The sequence below is a fragment of the Phyllostomus hastatus genome, unplaced genomic scaffold (genome assembly GCF_019186645.2).
Source record: "Phyllostomus hastatus isolate PE091 unplaced genomic scaffold, TTU_PhHast_1.1 phas_contig_524, whole genome shotgun sequence".
NCBI classification, from domain to species: Eukaryota; Metazoa; Chordata; class Mammalia; order Chiroptera; family Phyllostomidae; genus Phyllostomus; species Phyllostomus hastatus.
The window spans coordinates 6,813,873-6,837,376 of NW_025333900.1; the positions used below are offsets into that span (position 1 = coordinate 6,813,873).

The 23,504-nt window shown below is 35.7% G+C and overlaps 2 protein-coding genes and 1 pseudogene across 7 annotated transcripts in view; 1 reads left to right on the top strand and 2 right to left on the bottom strand.

Annotated features, from left to right (window-relative positions):
* The window catches only part of KDM1B (lysine demethylase 1B), a 54,639-nt gene extending 49,068 nt beyond the window's left edge, over positions 1-5,571 (top strand). For all 5 annotated transcript variants that reach the window (XM_045847043.1, XM_045847039.1, XM_045847040.1 and 2 more), the window contains one exon: positions 3,703-5,571. In XM_045847043.1, the coding sequence (XP_045702999.1) occupies positions 3,703-3,786 (84 nt within the window). In that variant the 3' untranslated portion in view covers positions 3,787-5,571. The remainder of the gene's footprint in view (positions 1-3,702) is intronic.
* Positions 25-783, bottom strand: LOC123823986 (annotated as a pseudogene).
* Positions 5,572-5,932: 361 nt separating the features above from the next.
* The window catches only part of DEK (DEK proto-oncogene), a 30,325-nt gene continuing 12,753 nt past the window's right edge, over positions 5,933-23,504 (bottom strand). For both annotated transcript variants that reach the window (XM_045847148.1, XM_045847149.1), the window contains exons 8-11: positions 12,293-12,428; positions 11,804-11,952; positions 8,169-8,237; positions 5,933-7,469 (exon numbers count right to left, since the gene is read on the bottom strand). In XM_045847148.1, the coding sequence (XP_045703104.1) occupies positions 7,458-7,469; positions 8,169-8,237; positions 11,804-11,952; positions 12,293-12,428 (366 nt within the window). In that variant the 3' untranslated portion in view covers positions 5,933-7,457. The remainder of the gene's footprint in view (positions 7,470-8,168; positions 8,238-11,803; positions 11,953-12,292; positions 12,429-23,504) is intronic.

A 23,504-nucleotide genomic window follows, 5' to 3' on the forward strand; every position in this document is an offset into this window, starting at 1 on the left:
TTTTTTTTTAACTGGAGAGCACGATATATTTGTCATAAGTTAGGTCACATTCTCCTGGGGGGAAGACATGGAGGAGAAGCACTCAGGTGGCTCTGAGGGCACAGCCAGGTGGTCCAGAGCAGTGTCACAGGTAAGGCTGGTCTTGGGACAGCTCCCATCTCTGTAGGGGAGGAGCTGGTGTCACTGCCTTCTCAGTGGCTGCCACAGCTGAGCGCTCTGCTGGCTTTCCTGACTCCAGGGCCTTCTGTGAGGACATGATGACCGCGGGTGGTGTGGCTTCCCGGCGGCCATCACGGGTGCAGTATTAATTGTTGGAGAGCTTGTGGCAGGGGCCCACGGGGAGTCTGGGAGGAGGCCGAGTTCAGTCGGCGAACCTGGTAACGCAATTGCAGCTTTGCCTGCAAGTCTTGCCCAGAGGCCCAGTTCCCTAGCCTCTGGATGAATTGAGTAGCAGACGCTATCTTCCATCTGCACTGAAGGACTACTTCATTTTTAAAACATTTATATTGTCTTCTGATTTGACAAGTCATACATTATCTACTGACTTCCTTTTAGGTTAAAGATGTAGCCCATTTAGTCTCTTCGAGACATAGTTCTTTCACAATGAGGCTGGTAGCAGTGTTTCTGTGATGTGGCTAGGTAAAGGTTGCTCACTGTTGAGCCCAGGCGTTCCTTCCACTCGCACACAGCTTTCTGGTGTCCTCGTCCTGCTCCTGTCTGCACTGGTTCATCTCTTGGGCCCTGCAGAGCTCTCCTCCTGGGAACATCTCCTCCTTACCTTTCCGGGATTGGGAGTTTTATTTTTTAGATTCCTCTTTTCTTAATACTTATTTTTTAAATTGTGATAAACTACACATAACAAAACTTACCACCTTAACTAATACAGTTAAGTGACATGAAATACATTCGCATTGTTGTACAGCCATCACCACTGTCCTTCTGTCCTTCTCCAGGACTTTTTTATCCTGCAAAACTGAAACTTGGTTCCCATTAAACAACCCTACTCCACCCCCAGCCACCACTGTCCATCTCTATGCATTTTTCTAGGTACATCATTGTATAAGTGGAATCATTCAGTATTTGTCCTTTTGTGACTGGTTTATCTCATTTAGTATAATGTCCTCAAGTTTCATCTGTATTGTAGCATGTGTCAGAATGCCCTTCCTTTTTAAGACAAAATAATATTCCATTATATGTATACATCACATTTTGGGTTGCTTCCACCTTTTGGCTATTGTGAACAGTGCTGCTGTGAACATGGGTGTGCAGTTATCTCTTCAAGAACCTTTTACTTCTTTTGGGTATTTACCTAGAAGAGGCATTGCCGGATTGTATATTCATCCTATTTTTAAATTTTCAAGGAACTACTACACTGTTTTCCATAGCAACTGTTTTACATTTCCACCAACAGGGCACAAGATTCAAATTTCTGTACATTCTCAGCAACACTGTTTTTGATAACAGCCATCCTAATGGGTGCAAAGTGGCCTTCTTAGTTTGCTTCTGTTGAGGATTGTTCTGTTTTGATTTCCAATCCGTTCTATGCCATTTTTTTTTATTTCTTACATCTAGAAACTCATGTCCTTCAGCCCTAGGTTTTACTTTTCATTTTTTTTCTGATCACCTATTACATATATTGGAATTCTTACATTATCTAAGTTTATTTTCTTTGCTATTATTCACCTTTTTTTTCTAGTTTTGTGGTGGGGAGATTTTTCCAAACTTTACACTTGAAATTTTGGCTTTTACTTTTTGAGTACTTTATTCTCAGTTTATCTCTTTTTGGCAGCTTCCTCTTCTTGCTTTATAATTGTTTCTTGCATGACTCCTCAGAGTTCCTATTTTTATCTCCTTTAGCCTGTGCCTCTTACATGTCCAAATAACCAGTCCTTGACTGCTCAGATTTGAGTTATGCATCTTTATTTTTAATATTTTTGAGTGAGTCATTTTTAAAGAGCCAGCTGAAAGCTCTAGTAAGCTCACCAACTGGTGGCTGAATCCCCAAGTCAGTATCCATAGCTGTTTTCTGTGGGAACATGTAGTTTCTGTCATTTGCATGGTGAAAGATCAGTTCCTGGCATTCTGGAAGCCAGAGGCCGTTCTTATTTATGAAGGTGTTAGTTAACCCCTGTTTTGTTTGGCACCGCACCTGTACGCTCTCCCTCAGATCCCCTGGAGTGGTATAGTGGGTGGGAGTGGGGATCCTAGTGAGGAACCAAAATGTTCTTTATTTAGTCTTTAATTGCATTTTCACCCATGCCCAGTCTCTGCCTTCATGGTTCCTGATGTCCCCAGTTGCTGGTATTTTTAAGGATTCTTTGAGGCTTGCTTTTGTTATCACCCCATCCTGCCCTATTCCCCAAATGGAGCAGGGTAAAGTGAATTCTCAGCAGTCTTTCATTTCATAAATTGTACATTATAGTTTGGGATTACCAGGGTCTCCTAGCTTTCTCTAAAGAGTTAATGTTTTTACTTTTTTCTCTTAATTTTTAAATCATCATAAAAGACAATCATTGAAAAAGGAGCACCCTGGCTGGTGTGGCTCAGTGGTTTGAGTGCTGGCCTGTGAACTGAAAGGTTGCCTTTTTGAGTCCCAGGTGAGGCACATGCCTGAGTTGTGGGCCAGATCCCTGGTTGGGGTCATGCAAGAGGCAACTGATCACACATCGATATTTCTCTCTCTCTCCCACTCTTTCTAAAAGTAACTAAATAATCCTGTAGAAAGGAAATAATGAAAACCCAGCAATCTTTGATTACCCCTTGGCCTATGGAGAACCAGCTTGGTAGGAACAGAGCATGATGGCAGCATGCCAGGCAACAGCTGTCAACTGCTTCCAAGAGATGGCTGTATTAGGCTGCTGTGCCCTAGGTCATGAGCAGAGTGTAGAACCTCTTCTGCTTTGCTAGTTGTTACTTTCTTATAAAACCCTGTTCTTTGCGGTTTCTATCAGTGTCCCTCTCTCCTACTATAATTGTATTCCTGCTGACCTGATTTTATTGAAGTTTTTGTCATATCTAGGATCCATGTCACCTCCATTCCACCTCAGCCATAAGTTTAGGTGACATAGAACCTAAAGCAGTTCACATGGAATTTTGTTTCTTCTCCTTTTCTATGACCTGCTCACTCCATTCCAGCGGCTCTTTCCCATAGTCACATCCCAAGCCTATTTTCATCTTTCTGGATGTGCCTATTGTTCCCACTACGACCTCTTGAAAGTGAGGTTGGCCCATTGATGGCCCTCAACCTTTTGGCTTTTCCTTTCCTACTGAGCTAGTCTGCCCTTTGAGTACCTCAGCTCTATCCTTTTGTTCCACCCATCTAGCAAAACACCAGTTGCAGATGAACTGTGATTCACTTTTTGTGTTTCATTTATTGCTGATTGAACAGCTGGATTACTTGTCCGAGAGGCCCTAGACTTAGTCATTGTGTATAATTCCAGTACCTGGCATATTTAAGTATCCTATGAATGCCAAACAGTACTTTACAGGAGTGCTGAATAAGTTGTAGAATGAATGTATTTGGCAAACCATGGAAGATAACCAGAAAAGGTCAAGTGCTAAGATGGGTGAGTACTGTTAGCATGAGCACATAGGAGTGGCACTAGTTTTCATTAGGAGGATCAGAAGTGTAAGCTTGTATCACCTTTCATACCACATGAATTCCTTATACATGATCTCATATTATGCAATTATTTTTTACAGGCAACAAACAGACATTTTCCACAGACTGTTACAGGGGCATATTTGAGCGGTGTTCGAGAAGCAAGCAAGATTGCAGCATTTTAAATAGAGTTTGCCTGGACCCAGCTTTCCTTGGTACTCCAAGTGAGAAAGTTTGAAACACAAAACCTCACTTTCATAAAATCAAACAATGAAACCCTCTTTGGATAACAAAATTGAAATGTTTCCAAGGTAGTTTGATAATGTAAACTCATGTTACCACTCTGAAAGCATTAGCCCTAAAAATCATTTTATAAGCACTTACATTTAATTGCATTTTCCACAAGTCTAGTGCTAAATCTTCTGGATTTCAGAGTAAGACAGAATATAACCTTAAGCTAAGACCTTGGATATGATTCTTCAATGGTTGGAAACTCTTTAAAATTGACTTTTTGTTTGGCTGGTCAGTTTTCACACATTAAGAAACCAAGCCAATTAAGCAGAAATCCCTTAAAAAAAAAAAGACAGATACAGCCATGTATTTTTCTTCTGACAGTTTATCACTGTCTTTGCCAATGAGCCTTAAGATTTTTATATAGCTCCAGTGTTGAGCTTTTACTTAAAATTTAGATAGAAGTCTTTCCTTTTTGGATAGAGACAAACTCTTCAGGCAAAAATGAAGCTTCTAGACTATTTTATACTTTCTATTGGGTATTCAAAAGAAATTTAAATTCAGGTATCTTTTGTGACATTTTAGATCTGTGTACTCATTGGCAAAAGCAAAATTTTCAATTCTTAAACAGTACAGGTTTGTACCATTGAAAATGGGGTAGAGTGTGGTCTTCATACTTTAGACATAGACTATAAGGGCTATTTTTCCTTGAGCCAAGTCTGTGTGGATGGCACACTTTAAATAGCCTTAATTTTGGCAACTACTAGCAAAAATATCTTGTCAGAATAATAAAAACCTCTTAAAGTAACTGATTCAGCTATAAGTTTTCACAGTATCGTTTCAATATTCCATAGGCAGGTCCACTGGAAAACTGTGATCTCTTGGTAAATATTATATTTTATAAGCCATATTGCAAAAGCCTGAGAACATGGCAAATGTTTTCACTCATGACCAAAAAAAATATTTAAAACAGACACTGGTTTCAGGGTCTTCAGGATGCTTATCTTGCCAAGAAATTTCAGTTTATGGGTAAAAACATGGATAACTTAAGTGCTTTTATTTTCAAGTCTTTGAATAATTTTTTGAGTTATATTGGTCTGCTTTAAAAAAAAGACTCAAAAGAGAGGGTTAAAGCCACTTTTCAAAATATAGGTATTTTTAAAATCTAGTCAGCTTATAAATACAAAGTATCATATGCAAAGAATGTGTGGCGAACTTAAGACATACTTCCCTCTCCGTCAAAGTATGATACAAATGAAAAATATAGTATATTAGTTTCAGAGTTAACAGGGAAATGTTGATATTTGAGTTATCTGATGAGACTTGTCGGTACTATTTGGGAAATATTCTGCTTTAAAGTGTTATGTATTAAAACATGTAAAGAATAGTATGTGTTAAGTGATAGATGCAAAATATTGTACGTTTGAAATGGTTCCCAGTAAATTATTACTTTAGTCTCTGGGCACTTGTGTTACAAAGGAAAAACCTACTTAATAAAGTACGGTAGATGTGTTTAAAAAAGAATCCTCATTTCTCACCTCAAGTGTCTACACCTGACATTTTGTTCTTTAAGGAACCATGGTACTTTTCTTTGGAGTTTCTCTGAATGAATATGTTTTTCATTGTTCTGAAGATTTTGTAATTAAGCAGCTGTGAATATACAATGTTTTAACTGCAGATCGTGAACAGCTCCTTGTGTAAAACTACTTAATAAAAATTAGATTTGTTTTTCAAATACAGTATGCATTGTAATATTACTAAATAGTTAACATCTTCATCACAAACTCTCACACTCACCAACTCAATGCATTCACCTCCAAACCCTCTTTAGACATTTTAGGTATTACTGTTTCTCTCCTTTCAAGTACACGGTCATCAAGTAAATAATTGTTAATCTTGTGAATCACTTCTAGTTTTCCTAGGCAATTTCTTTGTAGTGTATTTATTCAAGAATAGTGAAAGTGGTCAGTTATCGCTTAAGAATGCTCTGTATAGGTTATGGGGCTAAATCCATTTAAAAACCCATGTTCTGAAATCTTCATGTAGAGGGGAAATGCTATAAAAACAGCAGTTAAGAAATGAAATGCAAGAGACAAAAAGCATTGTTTATTATTTTTATTGACAAAGTTTATAAGAATTAAATATTTAAAATCAAAGGCAAATCCTTAGGTCTCATTTAGTTTATTCCACTCATTTGTATGAAGTGTACCTTTTTTAATGTTTTAACAACTTTATCAAGAAACAAGTCAAAACTGAAAATACCTATTAACAGTCAACATATGTTTACTATTTCTGTTCTATGATGCAAAGATATTTATTTTAAACACTCAACTGGTTTATCAAAGACCTAATTCTCTCATAAGCAGCATCTTTTATTTTAAAATTCAAAGATTACTTAATAAACCAAGTAAGAATTTAAAAAACAAATTAGTTTCATTCAGGGGTGGTCCGCATGTTGATCACCTAGAATCCTGATTAGCCAAAAAACCCAACAGCTCTAATTCCACAAATACATTAAATTTCTTTAATGTTAAAAACAAGCCTATTAACGTTTTTGAGAAATACTTTTCAGAGAAACCCACTACTGCCTACACATTATCTTCTGGCATTAACACTGAGTACTTTCTGTCATAATTATAAAGGTCCAGGTTTCCTGTGAATACCAGCATTTCATATGGGCAAAAGCAGTTAATAAAAATCAGTCATATATTATGAGCCTAATGTTCTTGTACTTAATCCCACTCTTTTCCAAATTTCTGAGGTTCTGAAATTTGGGCTGTCCTTAATATACGTCCAAAGACACTGTTGCAGAGTCGACACTAAAACTACAAACTGATGACACTTTCCAGGCAAAGCAGACAATTATCTGTTCCTTCAGTGTTTTCTTCTCTGATTTCTGACTTTTCCTGCTCCGTGATACCATCTGGCTGAACACTGACATTTCACAATTTATAACTGTAAAGATACCTATGTGTGTTTAAAAATTGATCTGCACAAAAGAAATTTTAAAAAAATTTATATACAACAAATTTGTTTTTGAAAATATAAAAATAACATCTGTTTTTGTCATGCTGACAAATTGACACATATATACATGCAGGAAGAAGTTCCAATTTAGTCATCTGGACAACTGAAGTTGTATATTCTTTATATGATGAATACACCGCCGCTGAATTTTTACACTGACAGATGTGTTGTATTCAAAATATTTCATATACTAAATACTGCACTGGTCTCTGCATGTATAAATGTCAGTTATAATAGTTTCTGTTCTACTTGAATTAAAAGCATGTCCTAAACAAGCTAATATTAACTGCACTGAAAACTACAACAGTTCAAGAATCTATGAATCTTATATGAAGAAACCCAAAATGTACAAAATACAACTATAAAAGCAAGGAACAATAACTGCCATGCAAAATTTTAAACTAAAAACTGCACAGAAATGCAATTTAAAATGGCAAACTCAAATTTACGTAAGACTCAAGACAAAAAAAAATCAGAAAACTCTATCAACACAATGCTTGCAAGGATTATAAAAGGAAATACATTCTCTTTGCTGGTATAATGGTATAAATCAGATCTTTAAGTCCATGGAACAAGTCATCTGTCTCTGTCCTCTATCTCAAGAAATTAGCTGTAATGAAAGAGAAACATTATTTTCCCATACCCACACATACAGAATTAGATACACATGAGTCATAAAACTTTATTTCATTTTTTAACTTTATTTTACTATTGTGACCTTGGGAAATCAGTTGAGATCAATATAAACTATGGCTGTGTTGATTTTTCTCCTGCTTTTGACTGGTGGACAGAAACATGTGCCCAAGTAGTTGGGTGAATGCCTCTGACATGTTCAGTAGACTGAGCCCACATCTCTTCTTTGCCTGAGGTCAGGTTGTCACTAATGTGCAGGCTTTATTTTTAAGCTCTAAAATGGGAATGAAAAGAAACATCTTTCCCCATCTATTTTGAGGAAATTTGAGGATCAGATGTGGTATCAGTCATGTATTTTTAATCATCTTTAAAATTTACTGATCTTAGAGGACTGGAGGAGAATGGGCAGGAAGGGGGGGAGGGGGACAGGCAGAAAGAGACTGAGTGGTTGCCTCATTTTTCTGTGCATTCATTGGTTGATTCTTGTATGTACCCTGACCAGGGATGGAACCCACAACCTTGGTGAAGCAGGACAACACTCTAACCAAATGAGCTAGCTACCAGGCAAGGGCTAGTCATACATTCTGAAAAATATGCAATATTTAATATATATTTTTGTCTCATATGTCCAAAATTAATGAAGTTAGAAACTTTTAGAAATGGTGGATGTATTTACCTCTTTCACAGTTGTTTTTATGAAACCTTTTCTTTCAGTTAAATCATAAGCAGGGTAATTTTCATATACCTGTAGAGAAAAGGAAAAACAATGTTAGAAATACATTAAAAAATTCAACAATGCTCTATTTTGGGTAAGAAAAAGAAATGTATGTTACATACAAAAGCTGCATGTATATTCTAACAGTACTCATAGAGAATTCCATTGCAAATGAGTAGTTTTAATAATACTGTATATAGAGCAGAAAATAAACTAGCATGCAAACATTCTCAGTGTTTTAAACTGGGAATATCAGTTGAATGAACAACATGGGTGAGGAAAACATCTAGACAGATCTTAACTAAGTGGACTGAGTTCATTCTATTGGCAGGTTATCTGTCAGGTATTTTTTAGAGACACTCTTACTTTCTTCTGTTATATCAGCCAACTACTTATAATTCAACTTGAACTCTGGTATACCTCATACTTCACTCACTGCTCAATCCCCTCCCCAAAGCTAAATCACTAAGAGGAGTCAGGAGTCCTCTACTCCTAAAATCTTATTCCAGATTTCCCTCTTTTATCAACTTGATACCTGCTGCTTTACTTCTTTCTCAGTAACTTCTAGTCCTGACTCCATATGCACCCTGTCAACTTCACTCCTGTGGTATATATAGTTCAAGGTCAGCACTTTTCTCTAAAGGACCAGAACAGCACATGGTTTTGGCTTTTCCAAGTGACGCATTTTCTGTCACATCAATTATGCCACTGTAGTGTGAAAGCTGTCATAGACAATACTTAAATGAACGGGTATGGCTGTGTTACAACACAAAAACCGTAAGATGATGGATTTGGCCCACAAGCTGCAGTTTGCCAATCCCTACAAATACAGTCAGTTATTTACATTACTAATTGTTTGCCCCTTGTTCATTCTCTACAAAACTCCAAACCTCAACTTGTCTAACTACCAACTTTGCTATGGTTGATTGCTGTGGAAAAATTTAACAACTTTGGAAAAACTGATCCCTTTTTAAGTCTGTAATATTCAACGTCAAAGCCTCCCTTGCAATTGCCGTCTATGGCATTTTCATCCCTTCTCAAGTGTTACACAGTCCGTCTCTCAGCCAAGAAGCTATTACTATGCATTTGTTCAGCTTTCTGACATAACTTTCCCTCCAGTTTATCTGTACCTGGATTCATCAACTCCTCATTTCCTTTCCCTCTGCAGAGAGCCATCCCTTAACTCTCCTGGATCTTCAGCTTCTTCTTTTCCAGCACTGTCCCTTGGCTTAACACATACTTGTACTTTCTCTTTCTTAAAAAATATTTTACCAAGTTACATCCACCCCCGACTATCTAACTACTACTTCCCCTCTAAAGAATGATGCTTCAAATAGAAGCTTTAATTCATTTACTTTCCTCACTATTCATTTACCATCCATTAAAATTGCTCTTAAGTGAACAATAATCTCCTAATTGCCAAGGCCCCCGAAACCCTTCAAGTCCTTTTCACCTGACCTCTCCGTATTATGAATAATCTCTTTGTAAAATAACAACAATGTATTCACAAGACCATTCAAAGGGACAGAAGTAGTTTCCCTTTACTCTGCCCTCATCACTCTTCCTGCTGAGGAAACCAGTTATGTTTGCTGTGTACTATTCTAGACCTTCCTTAAAAAATGATTTTATATACAAATGTATAAATAGCAATATAGTTTTTCTATATATAACAAGGTAATATTCCATTTTAAAATTCTGACAATAGCTGGAAGGTTTTTACATGTTCTCTTGATCTGCTACATAGTATTCCAAAAATATGGACGTGGTTACCAGTTTAACCACTTCTCTATTGAAAGCCACTTAAGTGCTTTTGATTTTTCAATATTTGACATGCCAAAGATTACCATAATCATCTTGTGCAGATGTGACTATGTCTTTAGGATAGAGACTTAGAGATGGAATTGCTAGGGTATTTGCCTAGAAATGGAATTGGTAGATTAAAGGTTATTAGCAATTTAAATTTTAAGATACTACCTAATTATTCTTGAAAGCTGTTAATCTTAAAATCATGAGAGAATGTTTCCCTACATCCTTGCCAACTATGAAAACTATTAATTCCTCATCATTTGTCATGCTAATAAGCAACAAGATTCCCTTTTAATTTATATCTTCCTCATTACTAGGGAAGATTAATCATGTTTTCATTTGTTTAAAGGCCATGTTTACTTTTTTAGGTTTCTCTCCTAACTTGAAGAATTAATGTTCAGAATTTCTCCCACTTCAATGTTCCAAGCACCTCATCTCAAATTTCTAAAACAAAACTCATCTTTTCCCCAAAAAGTACACCTTCTGTTCTGTTCCCTATTATAATTAATACACCAAAGCCCTTATACCCACATTAAAACCACCTGTGATTTCTGACTTGAGTATGGCAATCTTGTAACTTTAACTCTGAAATGGAATGAGCTGCTTGTCTCTCATCTCATTCTTTACCAGTCTGTCCTTGCTGTGTCTAGGATGACTCTAAAAAATAAAAACCTGATTGGGTCACACCCCTGCCAAATAGCTCTCAATAACCTACCCAACCTCCCCATTCCCTGTTTCAGGAAGAAAACCAAACTGTAACATAGTAAAGCTTTAGTATTTTCTCTAACTTCTGTGAAGACTTACTTCCAACTCTAGTCTTCAGCCAAATTAAACTAATTACTATTCCCTGCAGTCATCATATGTCATATTTTGAGGATGTGTCAATTGTTCCTCAATTAAATGGAACAGCTAATGCTCTAAGATATCTTTCAAGGTGATTTTCTAGATTTCCCCAAGTCCTTCCATCCCAGTCTGAAGTAGGTCCTTTTTGTTTATGAAGTAGTAGTACCTCCCCCACTCTTCTAACACAGCCCTCATACACTGTACTCTAGCTAGTAAAACAGTTGTCTTTCCATTTCACTGGACTGTAAGCCCCCTAAAGTGAAGTAATGTCTTCTCTAGCTCTACTTCTAACATCTGTCCCAGGCCCTAATACATAGTACAGGCTCACTAAGTGCTGAATGGATGAGAGGGAGAGGGAGAGGGGGTGAGGGAGAGGGAGAGGAAGATTAAATGCCTTTAAACAGTATAGATAGTTCACCTTTGATACACTGCAAATTTTAATTTCATTTTACCGTGAGAAACTAGATTCTAAAATCTCCCAGTATGGAGGTAGGACATAAAACTATACTCAAGACTAGATCATTTCATTTCCTGAGAAGTATTAGAACTTCACAGGAATCTGAGCTAAGAACCTAATCTATAACACTTCATTTATTACAGTGACACTGACAGTGAGGTGGTCCCTGAGATTTTGCTTTGTAAAACTAACATAATCTAAGGATGCATCAATAAAACAGTTTCTAGATCAGGAAAAGGAAGTTTCCTATGCAGTTTGGAAATAGCACTTTATTCGCAGTATACATTCTCCTGCCTATTTATGAAATAACTCCAAAGAACAGAGGCTTTGATTTACTTTTATTTAATATGGCTATTACAGATCCTTTAACAGGGTGCGTGGCATGTGGTAGTTCAGTAAATATGTGTTCAATGAATGAACGCATTAAAGAATCTGGCTTCAAACTAAAGGATGGATGAGAGGATTTTTCAATAAGTATCTGTCCAATTACCTTTTTGCAAATCTGCTTCATTGTAACTTCCTCCAAGTTAGCACTGGCCAATAATTTCTTTACTGTTTCCTTTAACTCTTCATCCGTAGGAGGTTTCTTCAACTTTTTAATTAAAGGCTCATCATCTGAACTATCTTCAGATTCACTTTCTAAAAGTAAAATATTTAATTACATGTGAAAAACATTTCTTTCTAACATAGTAAATTAGCATGCAAGTTAGACTGAGAAAAATTCTATAAGCATTCATCAGATTCTCAAAGTGTAATGTATTACATTTAAAAAAGTACAAATCACTGGTATAAATTATTGTACCTACAAAACATACATTGAAATTTGTCAATTTTGAAAAATTATAAACCATAAAAAATGGACATACTACTTCCCCCCCAATGTTCTTCTCAGTTTACCTATATTCCAAGCAATTAAAGACTATGTTACAGCATATATTATATCTTTAAAGCTGCTGAAAATGTGTAATTTCTAACATACCTTTTTTGGAACTGTTTTGATTTTTCTTGGTGGTGCTGCTATCTGCCTTTTTCACATTAGCATTCTTTACAGACTTTTTACTTTTAGAAGTGGCTTTCTGTTTAGGTTTTTCTCTTTTAGATGCCTTTTTTGGTGGCTGTTATAAAGGAAAACAAAGTACATACATGATGAGATTAACTGCTATTTGTTTAGTCCTTTATACCCCTTCACAATATTAGAGAAAATAAATGTATTCAATATCACCAATAAAGTATTGCTAATTATCAATTTTTGAGATGACTAATATACCCAACGCATTTAACTTTATGCCAACGTAAGACTAGTCATGTGAAGTCAAGATTAAAAACACTAAAAATAATAGATTCCCACATTTATTCCACACTATTAAATAGAAAACTTTATATGCATTACCTCACTTAATCTTGAAAAACTCTAAAAAAGGTACTATTAACATGCTCTGTTATTTACTGTCAGTCTCTCCCAACTCATATGTAAGTTCCAAATGACAGGGATTTTTTTTTTTTTTGACTTATCATGTTCCTTGATGTATTCTTCACTCCTAAAATAGTGCAAAGTGCACAGTAGTTGCTCAATTACTATTATGAATATATGAAGAAACTAAAGCTTAGAGAGGTTATTTTTGTCCGCAGCAACATAACTAATGGAATAAAGTGAGGTTCAAATAGCTCTGACTCCAGAACCTGTGTTCTTAAATATTAACTCATAGTTGATAACACAAAAGTGAAGAATATACATATGGATAAGTTAAAATGACAAAACTGTTTTGTAGTTACTTTGTCTCAACCAGGGTCTATGAAATTAGAAAACATTAATTCTTCATTTAACTAACATTTCCAAAGGTAAAAGTATCCTATATAAGCAAATATCCCAAGATAAATGAAAATCTCATCTTTATACACCAAAAATACTGTAAATCACATTTAACAGAGTGTTTCTCCAAATGTTTTATATCAAATTTCTGATTATTATCATAATTCAACCTTTTTTTTAAGGACAAAGACATTGTATTGAATTTAGCCCTAAGAAAAGTTAAAGTGTATATTATATCGATCTGTTCCAAAAATCAAATGGCTCAGGAGATTTCTGAGTACAGTTCATTGGATTTCAGTGTTTGTCTTTTCTCTTGCTCCACTGACATCACTGTACATACTTCCTTACCTATGCCTAGTATCTCCCTGAATTACCTCAATAATAACGTCTGCTAGAAACTTACTAACCTATCTAGCTTAATTGCTACTAAAAAGTTCATTTATGAGGTGTCAAGAGGCTGACATGCTTCTAAAAGTAAAAGTATGAGCTTTATTCTGGATTTTCCATTTAAAGAGCATTTTTACTTATTTCCTAATTCTCAGAGGTGTTCCAGATAGTGATGGTTGCTGGAAAAGTGTCAATGGTTCATCAGTTTTCTGTGACTAACTTAAACTAAGTTTTAAGTTTATTAAGCATTTACCTAATTCATGAAGAAACATAATAGGGTCTGAAAGGGAATACTAAAAATTCTACATTCTGTCGATGAACTTAATATACAGAATAAAATCATCACTATTAAATATCACTCATTAGTCAAAGGTTAATAAAATCTGGACCTATTAGAAGTTCAAATATTTTATAAGAAACTAAGTTATTACAGAAAGGGTTGGAGAGATTGAGCAAAGAGTAACAATGTTGTAAGTGTTATTACTTTATCCCCATTCAAATTAGATCATTAGAATCAGATAAGTAAAATACTTCCAAAGCCTTTTAAGGCCAGAGTATAAGTCTGTCATAAAATTTTAAAAGGCACATGCCCTGGCTGGTGTGGCTCAGTGGATAAGTGCCAGCCTGTGAACCAAATGGTCACGAGTTCGATCCCAGTCAGGGCACATCCCTGGGTTGTGGGCCAGGTCCCCAGTAGGGGGCATGTGACATGCAATCCACACATTGATGTTTCTCTCCCTCTCTTTCTCCCCCCTCCCTGCTGTCTAAAAATAAATAAGTAAAATCTTAAAAAAAGAGTAAAAAATTTATTTTTAGAGAGGTCGAAGGGAGGGAGAAAGAGGGAGAGAAACATCTATGTGTGGTTGCCTCTGGCTCGCCCCCCTACTGGGTACCTGACCTGCAACACAGGCGTGTGTCCTGACTGGGAATCGAACCAGTAACCCTTTGGTTCACAGGCCAGCACTCAATTCACTGAGCCACATCAGCCAGGGCTGTTCTACAATTTTTTAAATAGACCATTAGTCTATTACCTATTAACAAAAAGACTGCAAAAATGCTATTACACACACTATAGAGATATAGAATAATAGTAAGTGTGGGCTCTGGAGGCAAACTTCCAGATTTCAAATTCTAATCTCAGCACATCTACGAGCCCTAGTTTCCTCATTTACAAAACAGGGGAAATAAAGGTATTTATGGTTTTATGGGTAGTAAATGCATTAATATGCAAAAGTACTTTTAATAGTGCCTGGCACATAGAAAATACTGAATAACTATTAGCTATTATTACTATTTTGAGTGCTTTCTTTTGTAAAGAAATTCTTTTACTATGCAAATGTGGTTTCCTCCAATAACTAAAAGTTTGGTTTTTTTTTTTGAAAGCTAAGGCAGATATATAGTATAAAAAGCAGCTAGACTCAACGACACTTGTGTTAACTAACCAGTATCCATCATTTATTTCATTATGATCTGATAGGTAAGACTGGGCCCAATATCCGAATCCCTGTAATAAATTCTTATTTCATGAATTTCACTTATCTTCAGTAATAAGTTACAAATTACTATGTAACAAATTAAAGGTAAGAATTCAGTCAAGTATCTTTTTAGACAGATAAATGCTGGTATGAGAACGAGAAGTTACAAAGTATAATAACTAAACTGTGTAGATACTTATACCTAAAGGTTTCATCTCTAGCAGAGAGATAATCAGACAACTGATTAACTCACATCATGTGCTTTGGTCTTGCAAGTAATAAATGACCCCACCAGCTACCCTAAAAATAAGTTATTAGGTATAGAAGGAATAGGTAACTATGGAGAATTTTTGGCAGATAAGGCAAACATGCGTAATCTGGAATTTTGGAGGTAATGGAAAGAGGTCCTGGAGAGCTGATAAGGAAAGTAAAACCATACCCACCTAAGTTTCACATGAACTTTCAAAAAACTTCATTACTTTCATTTCTCCTCCCCTGCTTAAACAAATCTTACTCACAGTTCTAAATCCAACTTAACAATCAGTCACCTCTAAATCTTTCATAATACCACCAATTTGATTAATCCATAGTCCCACAGTACTTGGCCCTGTAATTCATTTATACCTACTTTACAGAAGGTATTGTGAAGCAGTGAATAAGAACACAGGGTTTAGAGCCAAACTTCCTGGTTTAAGTCCTAACTCCAGCACTGACTAATTCTGCAATCTCAGGCAAATCATCCTTCCCTGTGCCTGTTTCCTCATCTGTAAAATACAAAGGTTATACCAGACTAGGCTAAATTTAATACCCTTTTCCCACACTTGTATCTCTGATACTGGGGGACATTTTACAATTTACTTGAAAATGATGCCTTACAGGCATTGTAGATTTGATGAACTATGGCTATAGCTGAAGAATTTGTGTGAGGATCAAACGCATAAATTCATATAACAGAGAAAACACACATTTAATATATGCATTGTTATTAATTTGTAGCTATTTACATAGTTTTCCCTCTACATTACAAGTTTCTTAAGGCCGTATCTGAAAAACGCCTTGAGAAAAGACAGCTGACTATCTTATTTAGTCCTATATGCATCCCCAGCAACTGCAAGAATGTTTGGCATAAAGCAGCCACTTAAATATTTCTTGTCATGTTCACTTTTGTATCATTTGTAGGATCTGGTTTATTCTGAACCCAGGATGTGGTTAAAATATAATTAAAAGGAAAAGAAATACATTTGTATAGCACTGCTTTCATATCCACTATCTTACAAACTACAAAAACAAAACAAAAAACAAACCTCAAAGATAAACTGTTTCTCATTATAAGTAAACCAATGCCTTACAGCTAGTAAAATCCAAGATCTCTGATTAAATCCAGTGTGCCTCCTAACTATATCAGCTGCTTATAGAAATGACTAATCTACCTATATATTTCTTTAAGCCAGAGTTGAAACTAATGAACTAAATTACAGGAATAAGCCAGTGATACTGTAACTTACATATCATACTATTAAACTTTTTTCCCATTACATACAAATGTTACTAATGATGACAAAGAACAAAAAAAAATGTTGGCAGAGAATACAGAATAGCAACAAAGGCCAACCAAACTCTGTATAGGGCTGTCTTTGAGTTTAACCCTACCTCTGTATGGGCCCTTATATCCTTTTTTTAAAAAACATTGTTTTTAAATCTAAAATTGGTACAATCCAATTTTGTTTAAATGGTGTTCTCCAAATACCTTTCTTCTGCTCTGCCAACCTCTTCTGCTTATCCTTCAAGGTTCAGATCAAATTGTCACCTTCTGTGAAGTCTTCCTATCTGAATCTTTGTTCCCCACATGTTCCTAGTAAGAGGTAAATACTCCTATCTTCTGATCTTCCACATTACCTTGTCCACAGCTCTTTTTTAGCTAAGTTATATTCTACTGTAATTTTTCTCCTAATCTTTGACCTCTCCCCTCCTACCAAGTAAAATGAACTGTGTAAGGGTAGAGGCCCTGTCTTGTTTCTTGATCTCCAGTGCAGAGCTTAAAATTGGCACTTCCTATCCAATTACTTTGAAAATTAAGATGGGAAAAGACCCCTGGAGACTAGATAATCTTTAACAATCTATTCCAACCCCAAAGTTCTGTTTCATTAGAATCACTCTGCTTGCTAAAGTAAACATGTTTTTCTACAATATTAAAAGCAGTTAGCCAAACTTGATTTTTAATATCACTGCCTTCTGGCACAACTTAGCTATATAGAATGTACATTTAAGAAAAAAAAAAAAGATTAGATCAAATCATGATGAGTGGGGCCTTGGTACCTATATTTTGAAAAGCCCGAGAGCTGACTATCCTTGCTATGAACCATGTAAGGTGAGAGGCAGATTTATGGTCTAGATCTGTCACCATATCTGTTTTACAAATTTTCAGATGGTAAATGTTTTAGGTTTTCCTGGCTACATATGGTCATTGTTGCACATGCTTAATCTTTTGCTTTTTTCCAAATATTTTAAAAGTAGAAAAACCATTCTCAGCTTGCAGGCTGTAAAAACTAGGCCCCAGGCTTAATGTGGTATACAGGCCACCATTTACCAACTCCTGGTCTAGTTTATGAATAATCAGAGAGATGTATAAGGAAAGGGCACGAACCAGCTAAAGCAATCAATATGATAATTTCTCATGTTGTAAAGTTTACATCAATAGCTTTTAGTTTTAAGTTTTTATAAGCATAAGTAGATATATACTCATTATTAACTTTCCTAGAGCTATTACTTAAAATCAAATTTGGGTCTAAGTCAGTAGTCCCACATAGAGAATTCTGAAGACAAAAGTACATGAATTAGAAGATCTGGAAAGAGTAATACAGAGAAAACATTTTAAAAAACCACTTATATATATTGTATCCTCACAGTACAAAAATGAGGATATACACTCTTCTTTCATGGAGTCAAAGCTAAATGAAATGCAAAACCCGAAAGTATATGAATCTCAAGTTTCTTCTCCTTGTATGTACCAATAAATGCTTATTGAACATATGGTGCTTTTTCACACGTAGACTGTCAGTTCCTGGAAGGCAGAGGTCATGTCTCTTTTTCCCCATAGAGCAAAGTGCTCAGGCAGAATAAGACAATTGTTTTGAATGAATGAGAATAATGAATCTATCCCCAAAGGTTTTATTGTTCACATAACAATGTCCAACCTCATGGGTTTTCTTAGTCTGGCTTCAATGTACATCACCCTATAACTTCATCTCTCATTCCTTTACCTCTGGACACAACCTAACCACAAGAGTATGTCATTGCTACCCTGTACTTTCCTGCTCCCCATCTGTGTTCACATGTCCAATTTTCCTTTCTATCCCCAAGGTCAACTTCAACAGGCACGTCTTCCATTTCTCCCCAAGCTTTACTTCAATAGAGAGATTCTTTTTTAAAATTCTATAATATTAAGTATCAAACAGTATTTTAGGTAGAAAGTATCTTCTGTAACTCCAACAGCATTTAGCATATTCCCAAAACTTGAGTCTTTTAACAAAATGTATGGGGGAAAAATTAGGTAAGTTAAAAAAAAAAAAAAAGAAAAGGCTAGTTTCCAAATTGTCATGATTTATTTTTAAGATTCTGGCTTGCTATTTTTAAATATGCTGTGAGCAGTTTAATCAAGACCAGCCAGTACTGTAGGTAGTTTTGATGTGCTAAAGACAGGTAAGAACTGACAGCTGCCATTAATTTTAGATAGCACAATGTACTGTAATTTAAATTTTTAAAAGATTAATATAATTTTTAAAAAATTTGAAGAGGATTTTCCATGTCTCTGATAACCATGAAGGTATAAAAATCAGAGGGATGAATGACACAAGCACTTTTTGAAGGCAGGCAAAAAAAAAAGTCTTGGGAGAGAAGGCTTACCTATCTTTTTTATAGGCAGCAGGGCTCTTTGAAGGAGGGTCTCCAAAAAAGACGCCTGTCACAGAGCCAGAATCCTGTCCTCACAGCAGAAAGGTTGTACTGGGTGAACAGATGAACAAAATAAAAATTAGCTTAAAATACACTATTCTTATAACAACTTGGCTGAGAACCCAAGAGTGCCAAGAGTAAAGAATGTGCAAGTCTTGTTATATTTCACAAGAGTATGAAAATAAGTTGAAATATATTTTTATGGTGATTATTCATCTTTGCCTTCCAACAAAAGGTTTAATAGTTTATAGTTTTGTAATCCCTTTGATCAAATCATTAGATGGGAGATATCTTTGTTTAGAACATAATTAAGGACTAACAAAACTTTTTTCACATTCACCCTCGAACCACTACCAGATTTTTCAAATAGTCCAAATATATGTTTACCAGAAATTATGATGCAAGTTTTTTATTTGGCAAACATTGTAGAATCGCTCACTCAACATTCCACTTTTTATCTGCCTTCCTCCTATAGGAGCAGGGAAGCTAACACCTGGAGCTCACAGCTTTCCTTTCAACTAAGGCACAAATGGTGAACACAAGGCCCATGGGCCTAATCCGACCTTCTACCTTGTTTCCGCATGGTAGCAGTACCAACCTTTTGCTTAACTGTTAAGAAGTAGTTACATTTATAGTCCTAAAATTTTATTCGGTCCTTTGAAGGCAACAACAAGGCTGATGTGGTCCGCAGTGAAAATGAGTTTGACACTCCTAAACTAAGGTGACCATGAATCAAAGTCCTGGCCAATTTGATAAACATGGAGACCTCTGGTAAAAGGCACCCCAGCCTGTGCATGGGAAGGGGCAGTGGGAAACATTACTAGAAGAAAGCCCTTTATTCTTTCCGACCTGGAATGGGGAAATAATGCCTAAAGGTAAAATAACCATTTTCTGATCATAAGGTTAAATGGCATATATAAAGATGGCTCAGGACAGAAAATGGTAACCAATTCTTGATACCTTTTTTCTTGAGATGCTATACTGTCTGTGGAATTCGTGCCAGGAAAAAAGAAGGACTTCTGTTTTGGACATTATTAGTGAGGTTTTTAAGTATACAACTAAAGATTTTCCTCATTTATATTACAATATTCAGATACATTCTCAATACTCACAAAGTAAAATTCCAGTTTTATGTTTTTTTAAAGATAAGAGGTTATAAAAACAACAGAAAACAAAAACTACAGAACAGATAAAATGAAAAAAAAAAAGTTAAGTATGCTTTAAGGGTCTAAAATAATTATTAGACTCATTTCCTCCAACCTAAGAAGCACTGCTTCTCCCTTCTTTTCCTGTACTCTCCAGTAATTTCTCTATGCTTGAGTCTAATTTCTGTGAATGGCTTATCTGAGTATGATTTAATCTCATTAGTTCATTTTAGCACAATTCCCCTAAAGATGCTAATCCAATATGGGAACCAGTTCATTTTCAGAGTAAGTTTACAGAAAATAACTAAACCTGTCAGTTTTCTAACTTCATCTACCAGTTTCCTCCTGGTTTCAAATTGCTCTCTTGCAAATGTCCAAGACCCAAGATAATAAACAAGTTTAAAACAGCTCTTTCATGAAACAATTATTACCCAAGTAATTCTCAGAAAAAGCACCTTATTTGAGTTAATTCCAAAGAAAAAGATAATTAAAAACTGTTGTGAACCATTCACTACATACCATAGAAACAGATATAGGTATAGAGAACTTTGAACAAAATGTCTCAGCAATTATTGGCTGACATGCTAATGTGACATTTGCTTATAAAAGACTTTTTAAAAATAAAGGGGAAAACTTCATCTTCATTCACTTAAAAAGTTTCTATTTACTCCAGGAAATAAACAGAATAAATAATATTAAGTTAATAGTTTAAGAATAAATAATATTAGTAATTCTCTACAAAAAAAATCTACAAAAAATTCCATCTATAGGCAATCTACCATTTTTCAAATCAGCCTGCAACTCTTCTTTCTGGTCTCTTAGAAAAGAGGTCCTTTCATGGTCATGACCCAAATACCTCCATTTATGAAGTCCCTAACAAGGTTTTACTTAACCAAGTTCTCAAAAAATGGAAGCAAAAAGAGAAACAGTTATCATAGAAATACTGCTACTCCTGCTGGCACTTACCTTCCTCCCAAAGAGCTTTCCACAGAAAAAGAATCAGTAGTCAAGTTTTTGAGGAGGGCAGCCCTAAATCTGAAAGCCTTTAGAGAAATAAAAAAATACCTATACTTATTGGAAGGAGATTTATTTGGGGGGTGTGGAGTCATTTCTCAGACCAGATTTTGCTGGCACTGTATTTTATGAAGTCAGTCTGCATCAGCCCAAGCAGAAAAATTGAAGCAGAAAATAGAGTACATAATACAGCTTTTATACTGTGTAACTTTATATACTTAATGTCCATAAAAGCATTTTTCTGTTTTCTTTTTTCCTCTATGTATTTTCATCACTTGATCTGGCTTTCTAGCAAAAGCTCCTCATTTATGGCACTGTAGAAAGAAAGACTGTGATATACAGTGGAACAGTTTCACCTGTGATCAATTAACCAGTAACCAATATGGTTATAAATCAGAAATTATCTATATTCACAGACTACTACTACTTCTACTTATAACAATGAAACAGTAATCTGGAAAGCTAATAAGAAAATGAATCACATTTCTAAATCCAATTTTCCTACACTTCAATAATGACAGGAAAATTAGATTCAGAAATCCTATGTATGGTAAAAGGTCAGCTGAATACTAAAAATAGCAGTTAATACTTAGTACTTGTACCAAGCACTGCTCTAAGTGCTTTACATAAAGTCACTTAGTACAACCATTTGAGACTGCTATTATTACCCCCATTTTACAGCAGGAAATCTGATGTTACAGAGTTTAACTTGCCCAAAGTCATACAAAGGTATACTTGGATTTGAACTCAGATAGTTTCCAAAGCCCATGCTGATAAGCATACTGCCTCTATGAAAAAAATCAGACGTTTATATTCTATGACAACTTTCCATGCTTTAAAATCTGCCTTCAAAAAGGTTTTAAAGGAAGTATGGTGAATACAGTAGATAACCAAAATTTTGATGAATGAGAAATAATACTATTACTACACAATTACCACTACAGCATATTCATATAGGAACAAACATATTTTCCTTCCATATGGTCTTAAAATCTATTCCATAAAAACCTTAGTGCTCAGCTCTGGCTGGTATGGCTCAGTGGGCTGAGCACTGGCCTGAGAGTCAAAAGGTCGCCACTTCAATTCCCAGTCAGGGCACATGCCTAGATTGCTGGCCAGGCCCTGGTTGGGAGTGTGTGAGGGGCAGCCAATGGGTGCTTCTCTTTCTCTCTTTCTCCCTCCCTTCCCATCTCTCTAGAAATAAATAAGATCTTTTTTTATTATTTTAGTCATTGTTCAAGTACTGTTTTCTATCCTTTACTCCCATCCCAGCCCACTCATTCATCCCTCCCCAACTCCCCTCCATACCCAGCCCCCCCCCCCCACCCCAGTTTTTGTCCATGTGTCCTTTGTGTTTGTTTCTGTAAACCCTTCCCATTCTCTCCTGAAATTCCCTCTCCTCTCCCCTCTGGTCACTGTCAGCCAGTTCTCTATTGCAGTGTCTTTGACTATATTTTGCTTGTTTGTTTTGTTGTTTAGGTTCCTGTTAAAGGTGAGATCATATGGTATTTGTCTTTCACCATCTGGCTTATTTCGCTTAGCATAATGCTTTCCAGCTCCATCCATGCTGTTACAAAGGGTAGGAGCTCCTTTTTTTCTGCTGCCTAGAATTCCACTGTGTAAATGTACCATAGTTTTTTAATCCATTCATTTACGGATAGGCACCTAGGTTGCTTCCAGCACTTAGCTATTGTAAATTGTGCTGTTATGAACACTGGGGTGCATAGGTTCTTTTGGATTGGTGTTTCAGGGTTCTTAGGATATAATCCCAGCAGTGGAACTGCTGGGTCAAAAGGCAGATCCATTTTTCATTTTCTGAAATAAAATCTTAAAACAAACAAACAAACAAAAACCACCAAAAACAAAACAAAAACCATAGTGCTCAGATTATTCATCTTCCTTTTACATCAAAAATGTATTGAAATATTTATGAAATACCTGCTAGATTTGTAATATTTTTTCAAATATGAAGCATTTCAAACTTAGCTTTACTAAAGTCTTTATAAAAATTTGACATTAAAACATGCATGGATTTTAAATACCTGAATACAAATATACACAAAATACATACTTGTACATATAAAACCAGAGTTCACTACATCTTTATTCCCTCTACTTTAGAGGTTATCAACTGGAGATGATTTTGTCCCCCAGAAGACATTTGGCAATGTTTGGAGACATCTTTGGTTTTCACAACTGGAGGTTGGGGAAGTGTGCTACTGGCACCTAGTGGGCAAACATTATACAAGGCACAAAATAGCCATCCACAATGAAGAGTCTTGACATTTTGGCCCGAAATGTCAACTCACATTAATCAAGTCCTAAATAAGACCCAAGTACATTACCCAACTTATACAACAAGTTCTGATCAATGAAGGGCAATAAAACAAAGTTAATATAGAGTCTACC